The 21,444-nt window shown below is 40.7% G+C and overlaps 1 protein-coding gene across 1 annotated transcript in view; it reads right to left on the bottom strand.

Moving 5' to 3' along the window:
* Positions 1-1,684: 1,684 nt before the first annotated feature.
* PDE6B (phosphodiesterase 6B) overlaps positions 1,685-21,444 on the bottom strand; it is a 40,402-nt gene continuing 20,642 nt past the window's right edge. The window contains exons 11-22 of the mRNA XM_061622710.1: positions 21,049-21,114; positions 19,365-19,511; positions 18,569-18,676; positions 17,115-17,224; positions 16,697-16,784; positions 14,186-14,286; positions 13,187-13,294; positions 10,366-10,429; positions 7,351-7,425; positions 5,876-5,959; positions 2,278-2,434; positions 1,685-1,753 (exon numbers count right to left, since the gene is read on the bottom strand). Coding sequence (XP_061478694.1) covers positions 1,695-1,753; positions 2,278-2,434; positions 5,876-5,959; positions 7,351-7,425; positions 10,366-10,429; positions 13,187-13,294; positions 14,186-14,286; positions 16,697-16,784; positions 17,115-17,224; positions 18,569-18,676; positions 19,365-19,511; positions 21,049-21,114 — 1,167 coding nt within the window. The 3' untranslated portion in view covers positions 1,685-1,694. The remainder of the gene's footprint in view (positions 1,754-2,277; positions 2,435-5,875; positions 5,960-7,350; positions 7,426-10,365; positions 10,430-13,186; positions 13,295-14,185; positions 14,287-16,696; positions 16,785-17,114; positions 17,225-18,568; positions 18,677-19,364; positions 19,512-21,048; positions 21,115-21,444) is intronic.

The following is a 21,444-nucleotide window of genomic DNA, read 5'->3' as shown; positions in this document are numbered from 1 at the left end:
GCTACATGGCTACCTATTCTCTGGCTACCTAATAAATATATTTGTGGATATTTCATCTCATTAAAATAAGTAACTGCCAGCTCTTGACAGCTATAGCCCCATCCTTGTCTACAAACAGAAAGCCATATGATATAGGTGCTGTTTCTTGGGTACGATTCCAGAATTTAACTCCCATTGTTCTGCGTGGAGTATAATACTATATCAGGCATATTTCTTCTCTAACTAGAGGAAAGTAAACATGAGCAGGTTCATGGTACTTGTAGTACCCCCTTTGGATGTTTATTAATGGGAGGTGGAGCCCCATTGCTCACTCTGCCCTTTATGTGTGCATAATATCACTAGTCTCATCCTCAGAGTCTATGCATTGAGCATGAACACGTGTAAAGGGGTACAGTGCATTAGTACATGAATGTACATAGGCAATTTGTGCAATTGCACTGGATGCCTATATGTGTTCAATTACTCATGTGTATATCCCCCTTTACAGACATCCCACTCTCAATGTATGATGGGATGTTTTAGAACTATCCAGAGGGAGTGAAAATGTAAATGTGGTTCTTATTTATTTAAGACAACAGGTACCGAATCCAATAGGAGGCAGAATCATAGTTCCACTATATATTTACTACAGTGACTTAAAAAAAGATATATTAACATTGTAAAGCAAAACATTTCATCTTTCACCTTCTTCAGCTGCTCTAACGTGACTCAAATGGTGCTGTGTGGCCAAGGTGGTATTTCTAGAATGCCGAGGACAGAATATTCAGAAGTGAAGCATCTGCTGCAGGTGAGTGATGGGAGGTTTTATCCTCCAGAATGAGACCATGTGATGATAAGGTGTCAAGCCTATAGATCCAGAAATTTTCTCATTTCCAAAGCTCTTGGATAAGATGGCATCTCTGTCACAATAACTGATAAATCAGAGAGGCTGTGATTATCTGAATTAAAGTGCTGTACAACTGGCTGTTCCATTAATTTTGTCACATTGTGGACGTGTGACTCCTAAAACATGTGTCAGACTGTTGTTTTTGTTTTATCCACTTAACTGAATATGGCACCCTAGCCATTAGCAGTCAGTGCTGGACCTGCAGGTGATGTTTTGTTTGATGTGGCAAATTCTGCCAATCGTGCTCTTTAAGAGAACTGTCTCCATGAGATAAACATAGGTGCTATAGCATTTGGATTTACAAGGGTATGATCCATCTATCCTGATTGTTTGTTTATGTACAGCTCTCACTGTGTAGATTTGGATGTTGGTGGGATGCTATGACAAGAAGCTAGCAAGATGTTCAGAGTGGTAAACCATGGGAGCTTCTCTTTCTTTCATATATAGATATAAATGTCTATGTAGACACACACACACACACACACACACACACAGAGAGAGAGAGAGAGAGAGAGAGAGAGAGAGAGAGTTCCAGGGGAAGTCTTTTAGAATGTACAGAAGTCATTTAGAATATACAGTGGTCAATGGTATTACTTTTTAGATATAAATTAGGTGTATATCTATGTTGTTTTAATTTCTGCTCATAAAAACAAAGTGTAATGAGACATATTTGTAGCCACACATCATACAGGTGCACTCTTCTGGAAGCCAGGATGGCTGTGACTCTTGGTTTACTGCAAAATCCACCAAATCCAGTGGTGAAACCAGGCCGGATGCCACATGATGTCTGAAACAGCCCTGTGTTGGCTTAAAATATGCAACAAGTAGATGAGGGAACACGTGCCCCATTGCAATTTGCCATAGTTCCTAGAAGAAGAAACAACAGTCATTATTTGGGTGAGCTGCTTTAGAAGGGTCATTTTTAAAAAACTGAAGGGCTATGAAGCTCAGCCTACATAATTTCTACACAAGAAGTCGCTGTTGACATTGTAGGAGCAGAGTCAGAAAAGGTGGCAATTCTTGAGAGGGAGGGATTTCTTTGGCAGGCGGATTCTGGATGTAGTGATGAGCAAAGGTTTTGTTGGCAAATGAAGTATATATTAGGTATATGAAATTGGAGTATATGAAAATGAATGCATGACAGAGAACTAGGTTGAACTGGGCCAGTTCATGTTTAAGTCTTAAATTGTGCTCTTGCTTTGATGCTGGATTTATATGCTAATGAATCTGCCTCAGGTAGGATGCCTCAGTATCTAGTATTTTTGTTTTATCCAGAATCTGAAGTATACACAAATTAATTTCAGACAGAGGTTATATAAAGGTAGTAGCTGGAAGGGAACAGAGAAAACTAATATTTCCAGATACATTCTAAGTGGTGTTTATTTTCTAACCTTTACTGGCAGCCATTTCTTCCTCTTTTTTCTTTTGTTTTTCCTCCAAAGCTTTCATTTTGTCATCATACTCATCTGCCAGGGCTTTCCACTCTTTTCTGTTGTTCAGCAGTCTTTCATACATTGGCTGAATTTCTGAATGGAACCGTGAAAATTCCTGATGCAAACAATTTTTTTAAAAGGAACATAAATCCAAAACAGAACAATTCCTATGGCTTTGGTGGGGTGGATGAGTCCGATGCACAACTTTTAGTCTTTACCACTAGTCATATTTATCTCCCTCCTTGACACACACAGGCTTCATTTCTGCACCCATTCTCTTCCCTTGAAAATCTGAATTACAGGAAAGGTAATTTCACCCAAATGATTTGGTGTAGATTTGTATCATTTGCCTTCCTGTCTTTGATATGCCTGTGAAAACACTGTAGTGATGAGCCTTAGGATTTTGGAGTATACAATCCTGTGAATGAGCACTGCTTATTCACCTTAAAGGCTTTATCTGGATTGCTTCCACACTTGGAGTCTTTCCGGAATCAGCTGGAAACAGAAGTTAATCTGTGGTTCACAGAAAATGTGAGGCTGTCTTATCTGGCACTGACCTATCCACATTAAAGGTCATTCCTTTTTTTATCATTTTTCTTCAAGCTTTGTTTAAAAATGCAAAAAATGAGACAAAATTACCCCCCCTTCCCAAAACAAAACTTGATCTCCAACAAACAGAGTCATCTCCATCTCCCAGGTACAGAAAATAGATCTCATACAGACAAATAAAAGTCAGGTAAACCATAAACTCTGAAAAGGGGTTGGGACTTCCTCTTATTGGTCTTTTACAAAGTAATTAACAGAAATGGCCCCCAATCCACCTCAAAGTAATCTTCTTTTTTCCCTTTGCTCTTCACAGGCTTTGGATCAATTTCTCTAAGAACTTTATTTCCCACAGTTTCTGGTATCAATTCTCCATCGATAATCCTTCTAGAGTCTTCCAGAACCTTGCTATTAAAGTCCGTGCTGCTACCAGCATAAATCCAGTAAGTCTTTTATATGAGAGGTTGTCATTCAAAAATAAATTCAATAAAGTCAGCTCAGGTCTAGTGTCTCGAGATTTTTGAATAACCCCCCCACTGCCTCCCAGAAAGCTCTGACTTTTCCACCATTCCTACCACATATGTTGGTATGAGCCCGTCTCTCCACATTTTTTCCAGCATGTGGAGAAGCCTATTTTAGTTATGTGCATCAATTGTACAATTTTTAAAGCTGTTTTCCTGAAGGAAGCTGCTACAGGACGATATGGGAATTTGCGCCACATATCTATCCATTCTGTATCCTTAGGTGTAATGTCCAATTCCATTTCCCAGTATGTCTTGAAGCCTTGATTTGTCCCCATATCCTTATCTATCAAAAAATTATAGATCCTAGATACCAGTCTTTTGCTAGTACTGCCACATTCTAACAGCAACTTCTCCACCACAGTGAGCTGCCTGGTACCCTCTGCCTTGATATGACTTTTCACTGGTAAGGTATATGAAAGATCATTCTGTAAAGTCTACTCATAGATAAGCCCAAGTAAACATTTCCTCCTGCAACATTAATTAATAACTTCCTCCTTGTAACTTCCATCCCCTTTACTGTTTCCTGTTCAGTGTGGCTGGGGGAATTAGTGATGAAATTGTCCATTAAATAAATAAATAAATAAATAAATTACTTAACCTCTTCCCCTGATTGGGGTTTTATTACTGGTTTCCATTCAATACACCCCTTCTTTTATTTATTTATTTATTTATTTATTTATTTATTCCAGGTCGAGGGAAGTAATAGTCCCACTATATTCTGCATTAGTCAGGCCTCATCTGGAATACTGCGTTCAGTTCTGGGCGCCTCATTTTAAGAAAGATATAGACAAGTTAGAGCGGGTTCAGAAGAGGGCGACGAGGATGATAGCCGGTATGGAGAACAAGTCTTATGAGGAAAGGTTGAAGGAACTTGGCATGTTCAGTCTGGGGAAGAGAAGGCTGAGGGGTGACACGATTGCACTCTTTAAGTACCTGAAGGGCTGTCACATAGAGGAGGGTACAGATTTGTTCACTGCTGCCCCAGAGGGTAGGACTAGGTCTAATGGTTTTAAGTTGCAGGAGCGTAGATTCAGATTGGACATTAGAAGGAACTTCTTGACAGTAAGGGCGGTTCGGCAATGGAACCGACTGCCTAGGGAGGTGGTGGGATCCCCTTCGCTGGATGACTTCAAGCAGAGGCTGGACACCTATCTGCAGGAGATGCTCTAGCTGTGCATTTCCTGCTGTGAGCAGGGGGTTGGACTCGATGGCCTACAAGGCCCCTTCCAACTCTATGATTCTATGATTCTATTAAAGTAAAATAATATACCAACGCATCCACGAAAAGCTGTCAAGCAGAACTGTTAACACAAACTGAGCTACACAAACAAAAGGAGGGGGCTTTTTTTTCCTAGTATCCAGCTGCAAGGCATTTAAGACTTTGAAGAAGAAAGGACTCACATACACAAATGAAACTTCTGATTACACATTAATTGAGCAGATGTACTGCTGGAGCAAGAGAATAAGGGACAGTAGAAAACAATTGCTTGCTATAATGTGTCGATGAATGTGCTCAATTTGTGTAATCAGTAAATAATTTGCATAATATGTACATTAGCCTACCTGGATTTGAAGACCTATAATATGGCAACCCTATATGAGGGATACAGAAGCTGACTAAGGACAGGACAATTCATCACTAAGTTCCTAACTGCACTAAGCCACAAGCAGTAATGGGCAGAAACTGCAAGGAGGAGGCTTTTAATTAAAGGTGCAGTAGCTCATTGCTTATCCCTGCTATACAGGGCAGTGCTACAACTGGATTGCATTACAAAAATTTGCCACAAATTAGCCTTGAAAAAATCTGGGAGAACAACAGAAAAACACTAGAGTGCAACAATTTAGTAACAGTCATCTGGATTCTCAAAAAGATCTGAGTGAGCAAAGTATGGTAGTTCTTGACAGGGCTGTGGAGTCAGAGTCGGAAGCAATTTTGGGTGGAGTCGGAGTCGGTAGAAATGTACCGATTCCGACTTTAAAATAAATTTTGATTGACAAATTATTTAAAATATAAATTCAAAATGTCAAAGAAGCTTCCCATGAAGTCAGCTGTAGTTGAGCATTTCACCATAACTCAAGATGGAAAACATTTTGTGTGTCAGTGTATGACATAGGACCCAGATGAAGACAAATGCTGTGATGCCAAGATCAGCGCATATTCAGGCAGCGATGAAAATGCTCCTATGAGAGCTTCCAATTTAAAAAGAAATTTACAGCCCTTTCCAGGGCTGTGGAGTTGGAAGCAATTTCAGGTGGAGTCAGAGTCAGACAGTAGAAAAATAGAGGAGTCGGAGTGGAAGGTTTGGCGTACCGACTCCACAGCCCTGGTTCTTGAGGAAACATTTAGTGTAGAAACAATCCTGGTTTCCTAAATTATGTCATGATTTTAAAATATTTGAAAATGTTAGCTCTAATTAAAAGTTATTTGCCTAAATTATCTGTAGCTAAGAGTTTAAGGACATAGCAGATCTTGAGAGTTAACTGCTTACCTTATAAACAAATGTGCACACAAAGTCAATGAAACCAACTTGAAGTTTTGGAAGTTCAGCAGCTTTCCTTCGGTCCATCATAGGCTAGGAGAAAACAGCAATACATTCTGAACTATCACACTGTCTTGGCTCTATTTTTTTTTTAATTAGATTTATTAGTCGCCCATCTGGCTGGTTGTCCAGCCACTCTGGGCGACGTACAGAATAAAAACATACAAATACATCTATCTCTTTGATATGCTGTAATGCAGGGGGGAAAAAATGAAGCCAGTCATACTGTACAGATAGAAGTACACAGAAATCTCAGTGGATCTCAGTTCTGTAGGCAAAAACAAATTGACTACAATCAGCAAGACTGCTGGGAAAGGTACAAAACTAGCACTCTTAGGGTGGCCAGTTATGCATCACCAAAAAAGAGGGCACCAATTTGCATATGATAATTTATATGTCTAGGCACAAATTTACAAATAACTACTATAATTTAAAAAGATATTCAATAATTTCACCATAGTGGGGAAGACACCAGGTGACATATGTGCCTGTTCATCTGCTGACTAGATGCTGCTAAATGTTAAGGCTCCTGCTACTCCTTTTATAGTTCCTTGTCTGTAAACCAGACTTGGGTGGGCCAGCGCTCAAATGGAGGTCACCTTCAAATAGAGGACTGTCCTCTGACAACCCTGTAAAATAGGACCCATAGCCACTTTAAGCACTCTTTAAAAAAATATCTGGGGCAGGTTTAGCACCCTATCTCAGAGATGACTTTGAATGTACATGTAGAAGATTTCAAGGACAATCTGAGATGGGCAATTGAGGGATTCCAGCAGACAATCAGAAGAAACAACAATATATATTGTTCTCAGTTATTATCAACTTGCAGTCTTTTCTAAGCAGCTGCTGATTGGTACCTTGGCTTGTCTGATGCAGGTCTCCCAATTTTCCTGCTCTTCACTGCCATTCTGTTCAGTGCATCCCCCCCCTCCTGTAATTTGCCCCAACTGTCCTTTTTCATTTGTCCCTTCCCCACTGTCCATCATTCTCTCGTTAGGCAACTCTTGCATAGCAACTCCTACCCCAACGTTCCAAGTTCCCAGCATTCCATTAACTTGCTACTGGCTACATACACATTTAATATTTCTTATATAAATTAATGGCTACTATTTACTACTCTAGACAGCCAGTGTGGTGTAGCTACAGGGAAAAATTGGTTTCATGTGGAAGGGCCCAAATCAAGATTCTGCTGTGATGGCCATGCTTTATCAAGGCTACCTTTTGCTGCACCATCACCTGATGCCTGCTTAAACAGAATAGAGACTATGCCCACTAGCCTGTTTTTCCTACTACAGTGTGCAAATTTGGGAGGGAAGCTTGGACACAACATAGCTTTGTGTTTTTTAGGACTGAAAGAAATGCCTTAGAGGTGAGGGGGCAGGAGGGAGAGGGAATTAATTTCATCCTTTTTGTGGTCAACTTACAATAGGTTGTTGCTGCAGTACAGATATTTCTAGATCTCCTTGTTCCCAGAATTCAGCTGCTACAAGTAATGCCACCTGTATCAAGGAAAGCAAACACCTAGGCTTTGGGGCATTGAAACGTTAGCAACTTGCATACTGGTTCATAAATACCCTTACAGCTATCAAGGATCAGTTTCAGAATAAGTGGTGTAGTGAATGTTTCAATGGCAACTTCTTTCCCAGAATCGTATTGTTTATAGCTGTTATATAAGACAGTAACTGAATTATATATATTTTTAAATCCCATCTCTACAGATTCTTACATCTTGCGTGCTTCGCTACTAAGAAAAACAGGCTATGTTGCTCTGAACACTTTTTCATGTGTTGTAATATCAAGCAGATATGCTAGTTGAATCTTATAGGCTGCCTTGCCTTTGAATTTTATTAACAGTTATACTAATGAAAATGAGATCCATCTTTTGGAACACTATTCACAAGTGGTCTTGCAAACACATTTTTTTGAACAACCGAAAAGATGACTGTACACGTGGACATTGCCAGATGGTCAATATAGGAATCAAATTGATTGGTAGCAGAAGATGGAGAAGTTCCATACTTTCTGTGAAAACAAGACCAGGAGCAGACTGCGGTACAGATCATGAACTGGTCGTATCGAAAATCAGAGTAAAGCTAAAGAAGAACAACAAAGCAATCATAATGTCAAAATACAATTTAAATAACATCCCAGAAGCATATAAAGATCAAATAAGGAACAGGTTTGAGGCTTTAAACTTAGTTGACAGAGAATGGAATGAAGTCAGAGACATTATCAGAGAAGAATGCAAAAAGAGAATAACTCTAGTTAAAAAGAAAGACCCCAATGGATGACTGAAGAAACTCTTCAAATGGTTACAGAGAGAAGGAAAGCAAAAGCAGAAGGAGATGGAAACACAGTCAGAACCCTAAATGCAACAATACAGCAACTAGTACTTAGGGACAAAGAGAACTATTACAATAGTTATTGTATAGAAATAGAAGAGGACAACAAAAAGGGTAGAACAAGAGCCCTGTTCCAAAAGATTAGAGAAATGAAAGGGAAATTTAAACCACGAGTAGGGATGTTGAATAATCAACAGGGGAACACACTGACTGACCAAGATGAAATAAAAGGAAGATGGAAGCAATACACTGAAGAACTCTATAAAAGAGATGCCAGGATGACAGATTCATTCACAGAGGAACCATATAATGAAGAACCAGAAATTTTAGAATGCAAGGTGAAAGCTGCTCTTAAAATACTTGGAAGAAACAAATCACCAGGAACAGATGGCATACCAATAGAGTTGCTACAAGCTACTGAGACTGAATCAGTCCAAATTTTGACTTAAATCTGTCAACAAATATGGAAAACTAAACAATGGCCCACAGACTGGAAGAGTTCCATATACATCCCAACTCCAAAGAAAGGGGATCCCAAGGAATGCAGTAATTATCGAACTATTGCCTTAATATCCCATGCAAGTAAAGTAATGCTCAAGATTCTACAACAAAGGCTCTTGCCATATATGGAGCGAGAAATGGCAGACGTCCAAGCTGGATTTAGAAAGGGAAGAGGTACCAGAGATCATATTGCAAACATACGTTGGATGATGGAACGGACCAAGGAATTTCAGAAGAAAATCACCCTGTGCTTTATAGAGTACAGCAAAGCCTTTGACTGTGTAGATCACGAAAAACTATGGAATGCTTTAAAAGAAATGGGGGCGCCACAGCATCTGATTGTCCTGATGCGCAACCTATACTCTGGACAAGAGGCTACTGTAAGGACAGAATATGGAGAAAACGATTGGTTCCTCATCGGAAAGGGTGTGAGACAGGGGTGTATTTTATCACCCTATTTATTTAATCTATACGCAGAACATATCATACAGAAAGCAGGATTGGACCAAGAAGAAGGAGGTGTGAAAATTGGAGGGAGAAATATCAATAATTTAAGATATGCAGACGATACCATACTACTAGCAGAAACCAGTAATGATTTGAAACGAATGCTGATGAAAGTTAAAGAGGAAAGCACAAAAGCAGGACTACAGCTGAACGTCAAAAAGACTAAAGTAATGACAACAGAAGATTTATGTAACTTTACAGTGGACAATGAGGACATTGAACTTGTCAAGGATTATCAATACCTTGGCACACTGATTTACCAAAATGGAGACAGTAGTCAAGAAATCAGAAGAAGGCTAGGACTGGGGAGGGCAGCTGTGAGAGAACTAGAAAAGGTCCCCAAATGTAAAGATGCATCACTGAACACCAAAGTCAGGATCATTCAGACCATGGTATTTCCGATCTCTATGTATGGATGTGAAAGTTGGACAGTGAAAAAAGCTGATAAGGGAAAAATCAACTAATTTGAAATGTGGTGTTGGAGGAGAGCTTTGCGCATACCACGGTCTGCAAAAAAGACAGATAATTGGGTGTTAGAACAAATTAAACCAGAACTGTCACTAGAAGCTAAAATGATGAAACTGAGGTTATCATACTTTGGACACATAATGAGAAGACATGATTCATTAGAAAAGATAATAATGCTTGGAAAAACAGAAGGGAGTAGAAAAAGAGGAAGGCCAAACAAGAGATGGATTGATTCCATAAAGGAAGCCACAGACCTGAACTTACAAGATCAGAAGAGGGTGGTTCATGACAGATGCTCTTGGAGGTCGCTGATTTATAGGGTTGCCATAAGTCGTAGTCAACTTGAAGGCACATAACAACAACAAATTCACAAGTGGGTGAAAGCTGATGAGCAAGGAAGAAAAAAATAACACAACAAATGCCCCTAATTTCCTCCTGTTTGATTGCAAGGTTATCGGAATAGGCTTCTGTCTTCTGCATATGTTAACTCTGTAAAGCACCTTATACATTGATGAAACAGGTAGTGAATTTAAACAACTAAAGGATTAGGAAACCTAGGACTAAGCAATGTGCTGTTAGTCTATGTGTTAAATAATGTGCACTGTGTGTCAGGCACCTGACCTTACTCTGTACTTCCCAGGGTTTTGTGATAGCAGATAAGTCACAGGCAGTCATCGTCATAGCCCTGTAGAAGAAGGGGGGGGGAAATAGAAGAGAAACAGGGAATCAATGCAGTTATGACTGGCAATATATGTTCCATTCACCCTGTCTCTGGCAGCAGTTTGCTCAGAAAAATAGTCTGTGCAAAATGCAGCAGCAGTCTGTTGGAAGATTCAGGACAGACAAAAGGAAGTACTTCTTTACTCAGCGCATAGTTAAACTATGGAATTTGCTCCCACAAGATGCGGTAATGGCCACCAGCTTGGATGGCTTTAAAATAAGATTAGACAAGTTCATGGAGGACAGGGCTATCAATGGCTACTAGCCGTGATGGCTGTGCTGTGCCACCCTAGTCAGAGGCAGCATGCTTCTGAAAACCAGTTGCCAGAAGCCTCAGGAGGGGAGAGTATTCTTGCACTCGGGTCCTGCTTGCGGGCTTCCCCCAGGCACCTGGTTGGTCACTGTGAGAACAGGATGCTGGACTAGATGGGCCACTGGCCTGATCCAGCAGGCTCTTCTTATGTTCTTATGTTCAAGGCAGCCCCACTTAAGAATGTAAGAGCCTGCCAGATCAGGCCAATGGCTCATCTAGTCCAGCATCTGTTCTCACAGTTGCAGACCAGATGCCTATGGGAAGCCTGCAAGCAGGACCTACAAGCAAGAGCACTTTTCCCTCCTGCAATTCCTGCAACTGCTATTCAGAAGCATGCTGCCTCTGACTGTGTGTGGAGGGAGCATTAAGAAGGCAGCAAGGAGGTCTGGCTGAGTAGAAATAATATGAGAAATATGGAATTTGTCTAGGTAGGAGGAAACAGTGGAAATTTTGAGTGTTTTAAGCTGTGTCTCTGGCTACAGAATCTAGTATGGCCAGTGACTGTTGTACACCAGCAAAGCTGGCTCTGTCTCAGGCAGCAGATGCTGGCTGTTGTTCCCTAGTCATTCCCCTCCGTTGGACAGAGTTATGTATGCTGTGTGGCTTGTCCTGCCCCCCTAAACAAGCTTGTCATCTCAGGTGCAGTGGAGGACACTTATCTCGTCCAATGTGGAAGTAATATTTAGCTGCCAATCTAGTTGCCTTCTATACATGGAGTGGGAAGGGGGAGTCCCCTTGTCCTCTGCGTCAAGAAGCAACATGTCTCAGGTCAGTCTTTTATGCCAGAATTTTATCAAGTTATGTATCATTTTACTCCAACGTAAATTACATTTTATTCAGTTGGGATGGTGAAGTTGGATGTGGCAAGCCTGTCATGTGTCTAGTTAATATGGTTGCTTCTTTTGACCTTGTAGTCAAATCTCCTTAATCCTGGGTTTATAGTTCTTAGAAAAGACTTAGTAGCAAAGTGTGAGCTTTTATGCCTATACTTAAAGATGCACTACAGAACATTGGCTAAGTTATTGCAGAGCTTGGAAAAGTTACTTTTTTGAACTACAACTCCCATCAGCCCAATCCAGCGGCCATGCTTGCTGGGGCTGATGGGAGTTGTAGTTCAAAAAAGTAACTTTTCCAAGCTTTGAGTTATTGTAACACGCTCTTTCATGCCTTCGATGCTAGTCCACAATAAGTTATTGATTGAAACTGTACATGTGTGCTTTTTATTTGTGTGGGTGGGCATAGTTGCTAATGTAGCCCAAGTCTTTCAAGGTTTCATTTTTAATCCTCACCCCATCCTAAAAGGCTGCTGGTTCCTTTAAAAAGGTAAAGGTGTCCCCGCACTTGTAGTGCGAGTCGTTTCCGACTCTTAGGGTGACGTCTTGCGACATTTACTAAGCAGACCATATATGTGGGGTGGAATTGCCAGTTCCGTCCCGGCCTTTTTTTACCCCCCAGCATATGCTGGGTACTCATTTTACCGACCACGGATGGATGGAAGGCTGAGTGGACCTCGACTCCTTTTACCGGATATTCGACTTCCTCCTTTCATTGGAATCGAACTCCGGCCGTGAGCAGAGCTTAGGCTGCGTTACCGCCGCTTAGATGATGCTGTAATGACTCATTTAACCCAATTGGCTTAAATTACTGAAAAGCACACTCTGCTCTGAGAGTCACTCCTACTGGGAGGGAATCATTAAAGCCTTAGAACATCCGCATCTCTTCCTTTTGAGATTCAGGCCTTTTGAAATTGTCCTGCAGCACCTGAATCAATCAGCACAGGAGGACAAACCTGGTTGAAAGTGGAAAGGTTAACAAGGCATTGTTCTCTTTATACAGATATAAGTAACAATGCCAATAAATTCAATGAACAAAATTTATTTAACTTGTGCTTTAGCTCCTGGAAAATCAGAGCTCCTTCAGTACCACAAGGACCAAGCAATCTGATGCTCCCTTGTCAGGACTAGGGATGGGTGAGAATTTCAATTCAGTTCACATTTCAGGCAGAATTTATCAAATTTGCAATTTCCAAAACAATATGAGAACCGAAACAGAGCCATCCCTTGAAATTCGCATTTATTAGAATTTTGGGATGCAGTTTGCCAACTAAACAACATTTAGAAAAACGCATATATTAGAGGAGAGTGTGCATAAAAATGAATACATGAGTGAAAATAACATGCAAAAAGGCATGAGATGATGAGAAACGGCTTTCAAAAATGTGTACCTTTGTCAAAACTGCCTACAATCATGTGTTTATTTGGAGAAATTTGCACTAAAATGGTGGAGAATTTTCATGCGGATTTTAAAAAAAAATTGCAGACCGCTGTAGAATGTAGAGAACTGAATTTAACATGGGGAAAATGAGAATTCATTTATTTAGACAAAGGTGCATGTGTTTTAATCACTTACATGACAATCTCTTTTCTTGTTGTTTCCAAAGACAAATATTCAACCCACTCTCTCTTATTGTTGTACGTTTTGGATTCATCAACAATTTTCTGAAACATTGTCCTCTTTCTTTAGAAAAATAAGATTGTGGACAGGGATAGAAAGAAGGTTAGACCCTTTTCTGTGCCTTGAGTTTCATATAAATTCATGTCACCTCCCCAGTAGCCCAATACTAAGAACAAAAAACTCTTGGGATGATGTTTTCAACATCATCAAAGTTCTTTCTAGAAGTGGAACAACTTCCTCTATTAAATAAACTGGGCCTAGGATTGATGTGCTTTGCAAGAATTTCCCTATGGGCTTATCCATTTTCATTAGTTACAGCTATAGTCTATTTATATACACCACATTTTCTCCTTATCTGTAATCCTTCAATACACACTCAAAGAGCAACAGAAGAATTATCTATGAGCAAGAAACTGTCTTCACACTATATTATACAAGGATTGTCCTACTGTTAGGCAGTGTTGCTCTGGGTACTGTTAAAAAGCAGCCAAGTGCTGGTTTTTAAAGCAGTTTGTTTTTTGCCAGTGGTGTCAAAATGTCTTGAGCCACACCAGACCTGTTTGTCTCTAAAATTAAAGGTCAGCAGGATATTTTTGCCAAGCTGACTGCACACACATAGAGGACCCAGAAAAGTTTTTCAGACTGCTTTCCATACAAGGAACTGTGTGGCTCTGCTGCTTTGCTTCAAAATAAGTCTTCCACCCCTCCCACTCTAGTGTGTGTTTTGTTTCACCAACAGCAGCAGGGGCATAATCGTCTCTGAAAGAAAAAGGCCAGCTGTACATTTCCTAAATAGATTGCGTGGACCCTTGAGATACAATGTTAGGATTGATATCAGCACTACCTGCTCGCCTCAGCTTGTCCTGCTTCCTTCTCCACAGGAATACAAAAGAATGATTTGAAGAAAAACATCAACTATTTTTAATTTCCATAGCAAACATATGAAGAACTTACTTGAAGTATAGTGCTAAGTCAGTAGCTATGATGGCAATATTCATCAAGTGATTCACATGTTCAAACTGCCTCCGGTTAAGATTCTGGTAAATGTTCAGGGACTAAAGGCAGGGGAATGCAGACATCAGAATGGAAGACTGGTATTTGTCAGTCATGCAGCATTGTGCATATCTGTTCCTTTTTCATTAATACTCTGTCCCAGTTGTAATAAACTATTGCATATAGCCAAAGGGCTTTTGCAAACCTTATATTGATTCATACAACAAACTAATATACAAAATAAAATGTACATTGATGACGTACGTAAAAATCTTCAAAATAAAACCCACATACTGTTCTTACTTGTTAAAATCAAAATTCATTCATTTAAAAAGCATGTGTGTAATTTCCTGGCAGCTATGGCAAATAATGCCATCATATAATTAATATAAAACTGGTTGTCTTGTAATGATGCTGGGTGATATCCCACTATGTCATTATACAGCCACGAGAGTGGCTGTATATCCAGCGGGGATTTTTCACATTCCGCAATGTTAAATTGAAAATACCCCCCATGCCATTCTGAGGCTTCCCATAAGCTCATTTCAAAACAAAACCTTACAAAACGTATAGTCTTAACTTAACCAAGACTAACCATCTTAACTAAGATGGCAGCAGAAGCTTCAGTCCCTTACGGAAACCTCGGCTGCCATTTTGATTGCTGGCAACCCTGCGCGTGCAGTGCTCGCAGCCACAAAAAACAGCAGAGAAAGGTAGGTGAAGCGGGTGGGATGGTGGTGGTGGCGGTGGGTGGCTCGGAAGCTCTTGTCTTGTGATCCGTGGTGCAGCTCGTGCCACAGATAGCGGAAGGGGAGTGGAGGGGCCCAGGGCAGGCTGATGCCCAAAGGCCCCGACATTCCTGGAGCCGGCCCTGGCTGCAAAAAAGGGAGCCGCAGCCGAAAAAACAAAGCCACTGCCTGAATGGAAAGAAAGTGGGCGGCAAGGACAGGCTTCGAGAGCAGCAAAATGGGCTTGAGAGTCGCAAAAGCGTCTTGCCTAACGGGGAATGGCAGCCGCCGCTGCCCCCAACACAAATGAGGGAAGGAAGGGCGGGAAAAAATGGGGAAGACAACCCCCCCAAAAAAAACGGTGAGAGAAAGAAAGGAGGGGGAACAAGTGGATAGACAAACTCAGAAACACACACAGTCCCACACCCTCTCACACACATTAATGCGGGGTATTCCTGTAACATGTTCATAGGGCTTATGGGTCAACAAAAATCTGGTATTGTTTCAAGTTACATCTTACTATGCCATGAGCCCTTTGATACAATTACCTGTGAAATCATGTTGTTAAATAATGTCCACTGTGTGTTCTACTCAGGGCTTTTTTGTGATGGTGCTCACTAGTATAAAGTACCAGCACCTCTTTTTAGCTGTCCATGGCAACTATTTTGTGCTGGCACTCATAGGACGTTTATGAATATGAGTACCAGCACCTCATTTTTTACCAAAAAAGCACTGATTCTACTGATGACATGAATAGACCAGGTGGGTACATGCTGTTTATCTAAGACTGAACACATTCTCCTTCTTCTGGGAAGGGTGTTCCTCTAGGGATGCTGATTTGTACCTCCTGAACCAATGTGCAGATTGGAACCTACTCTAGATCTGGATTTCATACCTACTCTGTTATGAGGTGGTCTAAGGGCTGTCTTTAAACCTTTTCATTTTTTTTAAATACACACATACTGTAATAGCCGCTCCAAGTAGTTAGAAATCCTGGCTGCTTCTGCTTCTGCAGGTGTTCAAAATGGAGCAGCAAGTGGAACCAAGAGGGAGGGAAGAAGACGATGTGCCTTCTCTCTTAAGGATTTCGTATGGGGGGGAAAGGATGGATGTAGGGAAACAATTTTTTTTCCTGTCCAAAGTTACTGAGAGGAAATGCATCCCCACCCTTCCCTCCCATGAATACTTGTGGCCCCATTTTGAAAACATGTGGGAGCAGTTGCACAAGCAGTGGGGGGTTTAGTCACATGGAGTGTGCATAACATTTTTTTTAAAAAAATGAAATCTTTAAAGGCATCTCTTAGATCACCTCATACACAGTGATGCATTTTTATATGACTTCAGTACAGATTTTTTCTAAACTTGCATACAGAAATACAAACAGGACAGAATAGCATACTGGCAACCAGTGCAGTTCCCTCAGCAAAATTGTTATATGGTGTGGATGGGGTGCCCCAGTCAACAACCTACTTGCTACATTCTGCACCAGCTGCACCTTCTGGCTTAAGCCCCAGGATAGCCCCACATAGACTGTATGTGCAGTGATCCAGTCTTGAGGGCACCTATGCCAGCACCACAGTGGCCAAGCTATCTGTGGTCTTTTAGCCTTGTACAGAGTTGTAAGTCAATACTTACCTTGGTAAAGCTGCAAAACCTTGGTTGGTATCTATTGCAGTTTGTTTCCTAGAAAGCAACCTAGTATGTACTAAAACCAACCCCGACAAGAAAAGTGTGGATCACAAACCTCTTCTGAGAGTAGAAACTTGCCAAATTCCAAGTGATGTCTCTCTAGAATTGATGAACCATGAAGTTTTGCTAAGGGGTGTTGTGACCTATTAGCAAATATGTTCGAAGAACAAAATTAACAGAAAATAGTTAAAAGAATGCCAAAAACAAAACAAAAGAAAAAGCTTAGTACATAAACTGTTATGTTAGGAGCAAAAGCAGCTAGCAGACATTTTCCTTTTTCAAATAAAATGTAGGCATATGTTTTTTTCAATAAATAAAAGTTATGTTCAAAATAATTATGTCATTGAGCTATGAGAGGTATTCCTATTATTCAATACATTTTTATACTACGCTTCATCATTAATGGGCTCATCTCTCTCCAGCTCAACATATTAAAATAGAAATTGTACACCCATTAATAAAGAAGTACCTACTTCATCTGATAAAGATTGTTGGTTCCTCGATGGTCAATATCATGACACAAAGCTGCAGTTACCATGGCAAGTGCTTCAAGATCTGTGTAGTACTGCTTCAGATTGCCTGTCTACAGAGGGTGGGGATCACAAATTTTGATTAGTGCCTCTAATATAAATTTCAATTGGATCTGTTAGTTACTGGTAGTCAAAAACATTCTAGAAAGGAGAAACCAAACTGAAATGTCATACTTCTAATGCTGTTTGCTTTCTATCATAATGTTGCATTTAGCATGAAAAGCATTCAAATGTGCAACCCCCACATCAGCAGCCTGAAGCTAAAGAAAATCTTCACTATTTGATTCCACTGGCTGTATAAACTAGCCCCTGGTCTCTTGTAGGATGATGGGAGGATCTGAATCCAGGATCTTAGGCAAAGATGGAACAGTCAAGGCAGAAAATCTTAGCCACAATGTGTTGTGGATGTCTAAGGAGAAGGGATGCAAGGGCTTTCCATCTACACATCTGAGTGATCAGTAACTTTTGCCACCTCCTATCCTTGAACTTTTCCACCCCAGCTTGTCATCAGAAGAGCTTGCATCACTAAGAGCTTGCACCTGAGTTTGCTTATTTCCTCCTCCCTCACTCACAAATGATTTTCCTTTTCTGTTGTATGTTTTTAGATTGTAAACCTGAGGGCAGGGCCTATTCTTCCCCCCCTTTTTTTTAGTGTTGGACTATGACCTGGGAGACCAGGGTTCAAATCCCCACACAGCCATGAAGCTCACTGGGTGACCTTGGGCCTCGGAGGAAGGCAATGGTAAACCACCTCTGAATACCGCTTACAATGAAAACCCTATTCATAGGGTCGCCATAAGTCGGGATCGACTTGAAGGCAGTCCATAACAACGAAGCTGTATTGGGAGACTTTTTGGCTGAAGAGTGGGATAAAAAGTATGTAAATAAATAAATAATGTCTCTTATGCAAACCATTAAAGAAGTCCAAAAACTCCTTTCCTTCAGCAACACTGAGGCCCCCATCTGCACTATACATTTAAAGCAGTATTATACACTTTAGCCAGTCATGGCTTCCTCCAAAGAATATTGGGAACTGTAGTTTGTTACGGGTCCTAAGAGTTGTTAGGAGACCCCTATTCCCCTCACAGAGCTACTAAAATTCCCAGAGTTCTGTGGGAAGAGGGATCGATTATTAAACCACTCTTGAGAACCGTAGCTCTGTGAGGGGAATAGGGATCTTACACCCTTACACTTCCCAGAATTCTTTGGGGGATGCCATGACTGCTTAAAGTGGCATAATACTGCTTTAAATATATAATGCTGATGGGGGCTGGTTCTTTGTTCACTTAAGGACAAAGGCAATCAAGTGGGTGGGAAGATGAGAACTGTGTAAGGAAAGGACAGTTGCTCTCAATTGAGACCTATCTTGGGAGGGAGAAGTGTCAGTAAAAAGATACCATAAGAAGAGTGAACATGGTTTGTGCAACATTGAAGCCATGGCGCCAGTTGTGATAGGTAATCCTTCTGTAACCTTTGCTGACTGAATAAATGAATCTCACCAGGACCTGTGAAAATAGAACTATAGTGAGCACAGGTTTTGACAGCTCTGCAGCCAGGAATGGAATAGAAGGTTATCATGAAATAAGACCATAAGTGGACAGAAACTCACACAAATAAATAAATAAACCACTGGCTGGCTTTTTGTAATCAAGGGATTTGCATGGGAGATTTAGGAGAGTGCCTAAAACGGTTAGGAAATGTTGCTTTTTCTTCTTCCTCTTCCTTTCAAGGCTGCCCCACAGCTTGTTCATTTATTTATTTTGGAGCATTTATACCCTGCCTACTAACCAAAGTTCTGAAAGCATCTTACAGTATGTTTTAAATCCAATAAATTAGACAAGAGTTACTCAGAAAACATAAGTATATAAGTTTTCCCTTAGGTCTCAGATGTTCCAACTGCCAAATCTCTGGGCCGCAGTAGGACTCAGAGGGAACAACCCTAGCCCAAAATGGCTGCTGGAGCTACCCAGTCTTAGTACCTAAGAGGGTGGGGCTTCATATGCAGGCTACTGGTACTGCTGTCTTGTGGAGCTTCTGGCTCTGGGGGCAGATGTCATCAGGATATAATAGTCAACTGACCATAATATGTTCCAGATTAAGGACAGGTCAAAGGAAAATCTATCCATCCATCCCTGATACACTCTGATATGGACAACTGTGAGAACTGGTCCATACATTAAAGTTGTAACTTACCTCCTGCGGAATTTGGAATTTTTTCACCACTCCAAGTTCATAGTACATCTGAATACCACATTTTACAAGATCTAGTTCAGTCCATTCCATATCAGAAAAGTGGAAGCTATAGATCTCAAGTTGTGCAGGATCTGGAAGCTGCTCTTTCTGGGGGGGAAATCACAGCACTTGGTGATGTGATACAAGTCCCAATGCTGAAGTAGTGAGTGTTTAGATCTTCCAGGCTATGGCTGCTGGGCTAATTGTTTTTATGTATCCATGTGTGATTGCCATAATAATAATTGTGTTGTCAGTGCTTGCTTCTGTGATGGGGAGCATATTTTGCTTTTGTGGAGGAAAATTAATTGCCAAAAATTATCTTCTCTTTCTGCCAATGGATATTTATTGTAAGCTCCCCAGACATCTTTAACGTTATGGGGCTATCCAGAGAACTTTATGTTATACAGATGTCATAAATAAATAAATACAATATGAATAATGTGGGGGTCAAGCTAGTCTTGTGGTCTCAGACACATCCCCAACCTACTTCCCTGATTTAAGTTTCTGTGGATATACTAGTCCAGCATCCTGTTCTCACAGTGGCTGACCACATGCCAGTGGAAGCCCTTTACAGGACCTGAGCACAAGAACACTCTCCCCTTCTGCAATTTCTAGGAATTGATATTTAGAAACATGCTGCCTCTGAGTGTGGGGTCAGAGCATAGTCATCATGGCTGGTAGCCATTGATAGCCTTATCCTCCATTTATTTGTCTAAACTTTTAAATACAACCAACTGAAATGGCTACTGCGAGGTTCACTAGACTAGGTATAGTTACCCTGTATTCTTGGGAGGCCAAAGTGTATGATTTTCTGCACAACCCAACCTAACTGTGAGTGAAGTTCTATAACAAAACCAGAGCTTGGAAAAGTTACTTTTTTGAACTACAACTCCCATCAGCCCAAACCAGTGGCCATGCTGGCTGGGGCTGATGGAAGGTGTAGTTTAAAAAGTAACTTTTCCAGGCTCTGAACAAAACCAATACTTAACCGAGAAATAACATTAAAGTATGGCATATATATATATATTAAGGATGGGTGAGAATTTCGATTCAGTTTGCATTTCAAGCTGTATTTATCAAATTCCCACTTTCGGAAACAACATGAGAACAACATGCATCCATTCTTCAAAATTTGCACTTACTCGAATTTTGCAAGGCAGTTCACCAACCAATGTATACAAAAATACATACATGAGGGGAAAGTGTGCATTAAAATGACTAAATGAGTGAAAATAACATGCAAAAATGCATTATGTGACATTAGGAGAAATTCACACTAAAATCCTTATGAGGATTTTTAAAAAACTTGCAAATTGCTGCAGAAATGTGGACAACTGAGTCTAAGTTTTCCATGAGAAGAACTTAAATTGACTATATATATATATGATGCTTTGGCTAAAATCTAGAAGAGCTGTCAGGAGGTGGGTTGGGAGATAAAATTCATTGTCCACCCCTAACAGGATTGATCATATTGTTTGATATTGCACTATGCTGATATACACTGCACATCTATGAGAGAACCCATGTTGGAGGACATGTTCCCCTTGGTTATATTGTAATCTCAGTTGTAATGCTTGGCAGAGGAGGACATTTTACAGTAAAATTTTAAAACCAAGGTATGAACCCATAACATGTCAACACTCACTATAATCGCTGTCAGTTCTTCTTCATCACATTCAGTCACCTCTTTTCCGAGCTTCTGTCGCGTTGGCTGTGAAGACAAATGTATGTCAAAGTTATGACTCACACAGCACTCAGAGATGGGCCAAGACATTGTGGTGCCTAAGGCAGATCTAATGCTGCAATAGCTACTGGTGGTGACAGAGTATGTGAGTTAATTGCTCCAAGGTCTGTACTATCTGGTTAACAAGGCACCTTCCCAGCATCACACAGGACTCTTTGCAGAGCATTAGACTGAAATGCCTATTAGGAATCTCAGATTAGGCCCCAGGTGGCTCTGAGCAAACATTGACCGTCCCTTGACCCATCTCACGCTGAATGCTAGGCTAGAGAGAACTAAGGCTGGGGGGGGATACAAGCC

The sequence above is a fragment of the Rhineura floridana genome, chromosome 1 (assembly GCF_030035675.1).
Source record: "Rhineura floridana isolate rRhiFlo1 chromosome 1, rRhiFlo1.hap2, whole genome shotgun sequence".
NCBI classification, from domain to species: Eukaryota; Metazoa; Chordata; class Lepidosauria; order Squamata; family Rhineuridae; genus Rhineura; species Rhineura floridana.
The sequence above is the reverse complement of the archived record's forward strand: the minus strand, read 5'-3'. Positions and strand labels throughout refer to the sequence as shown.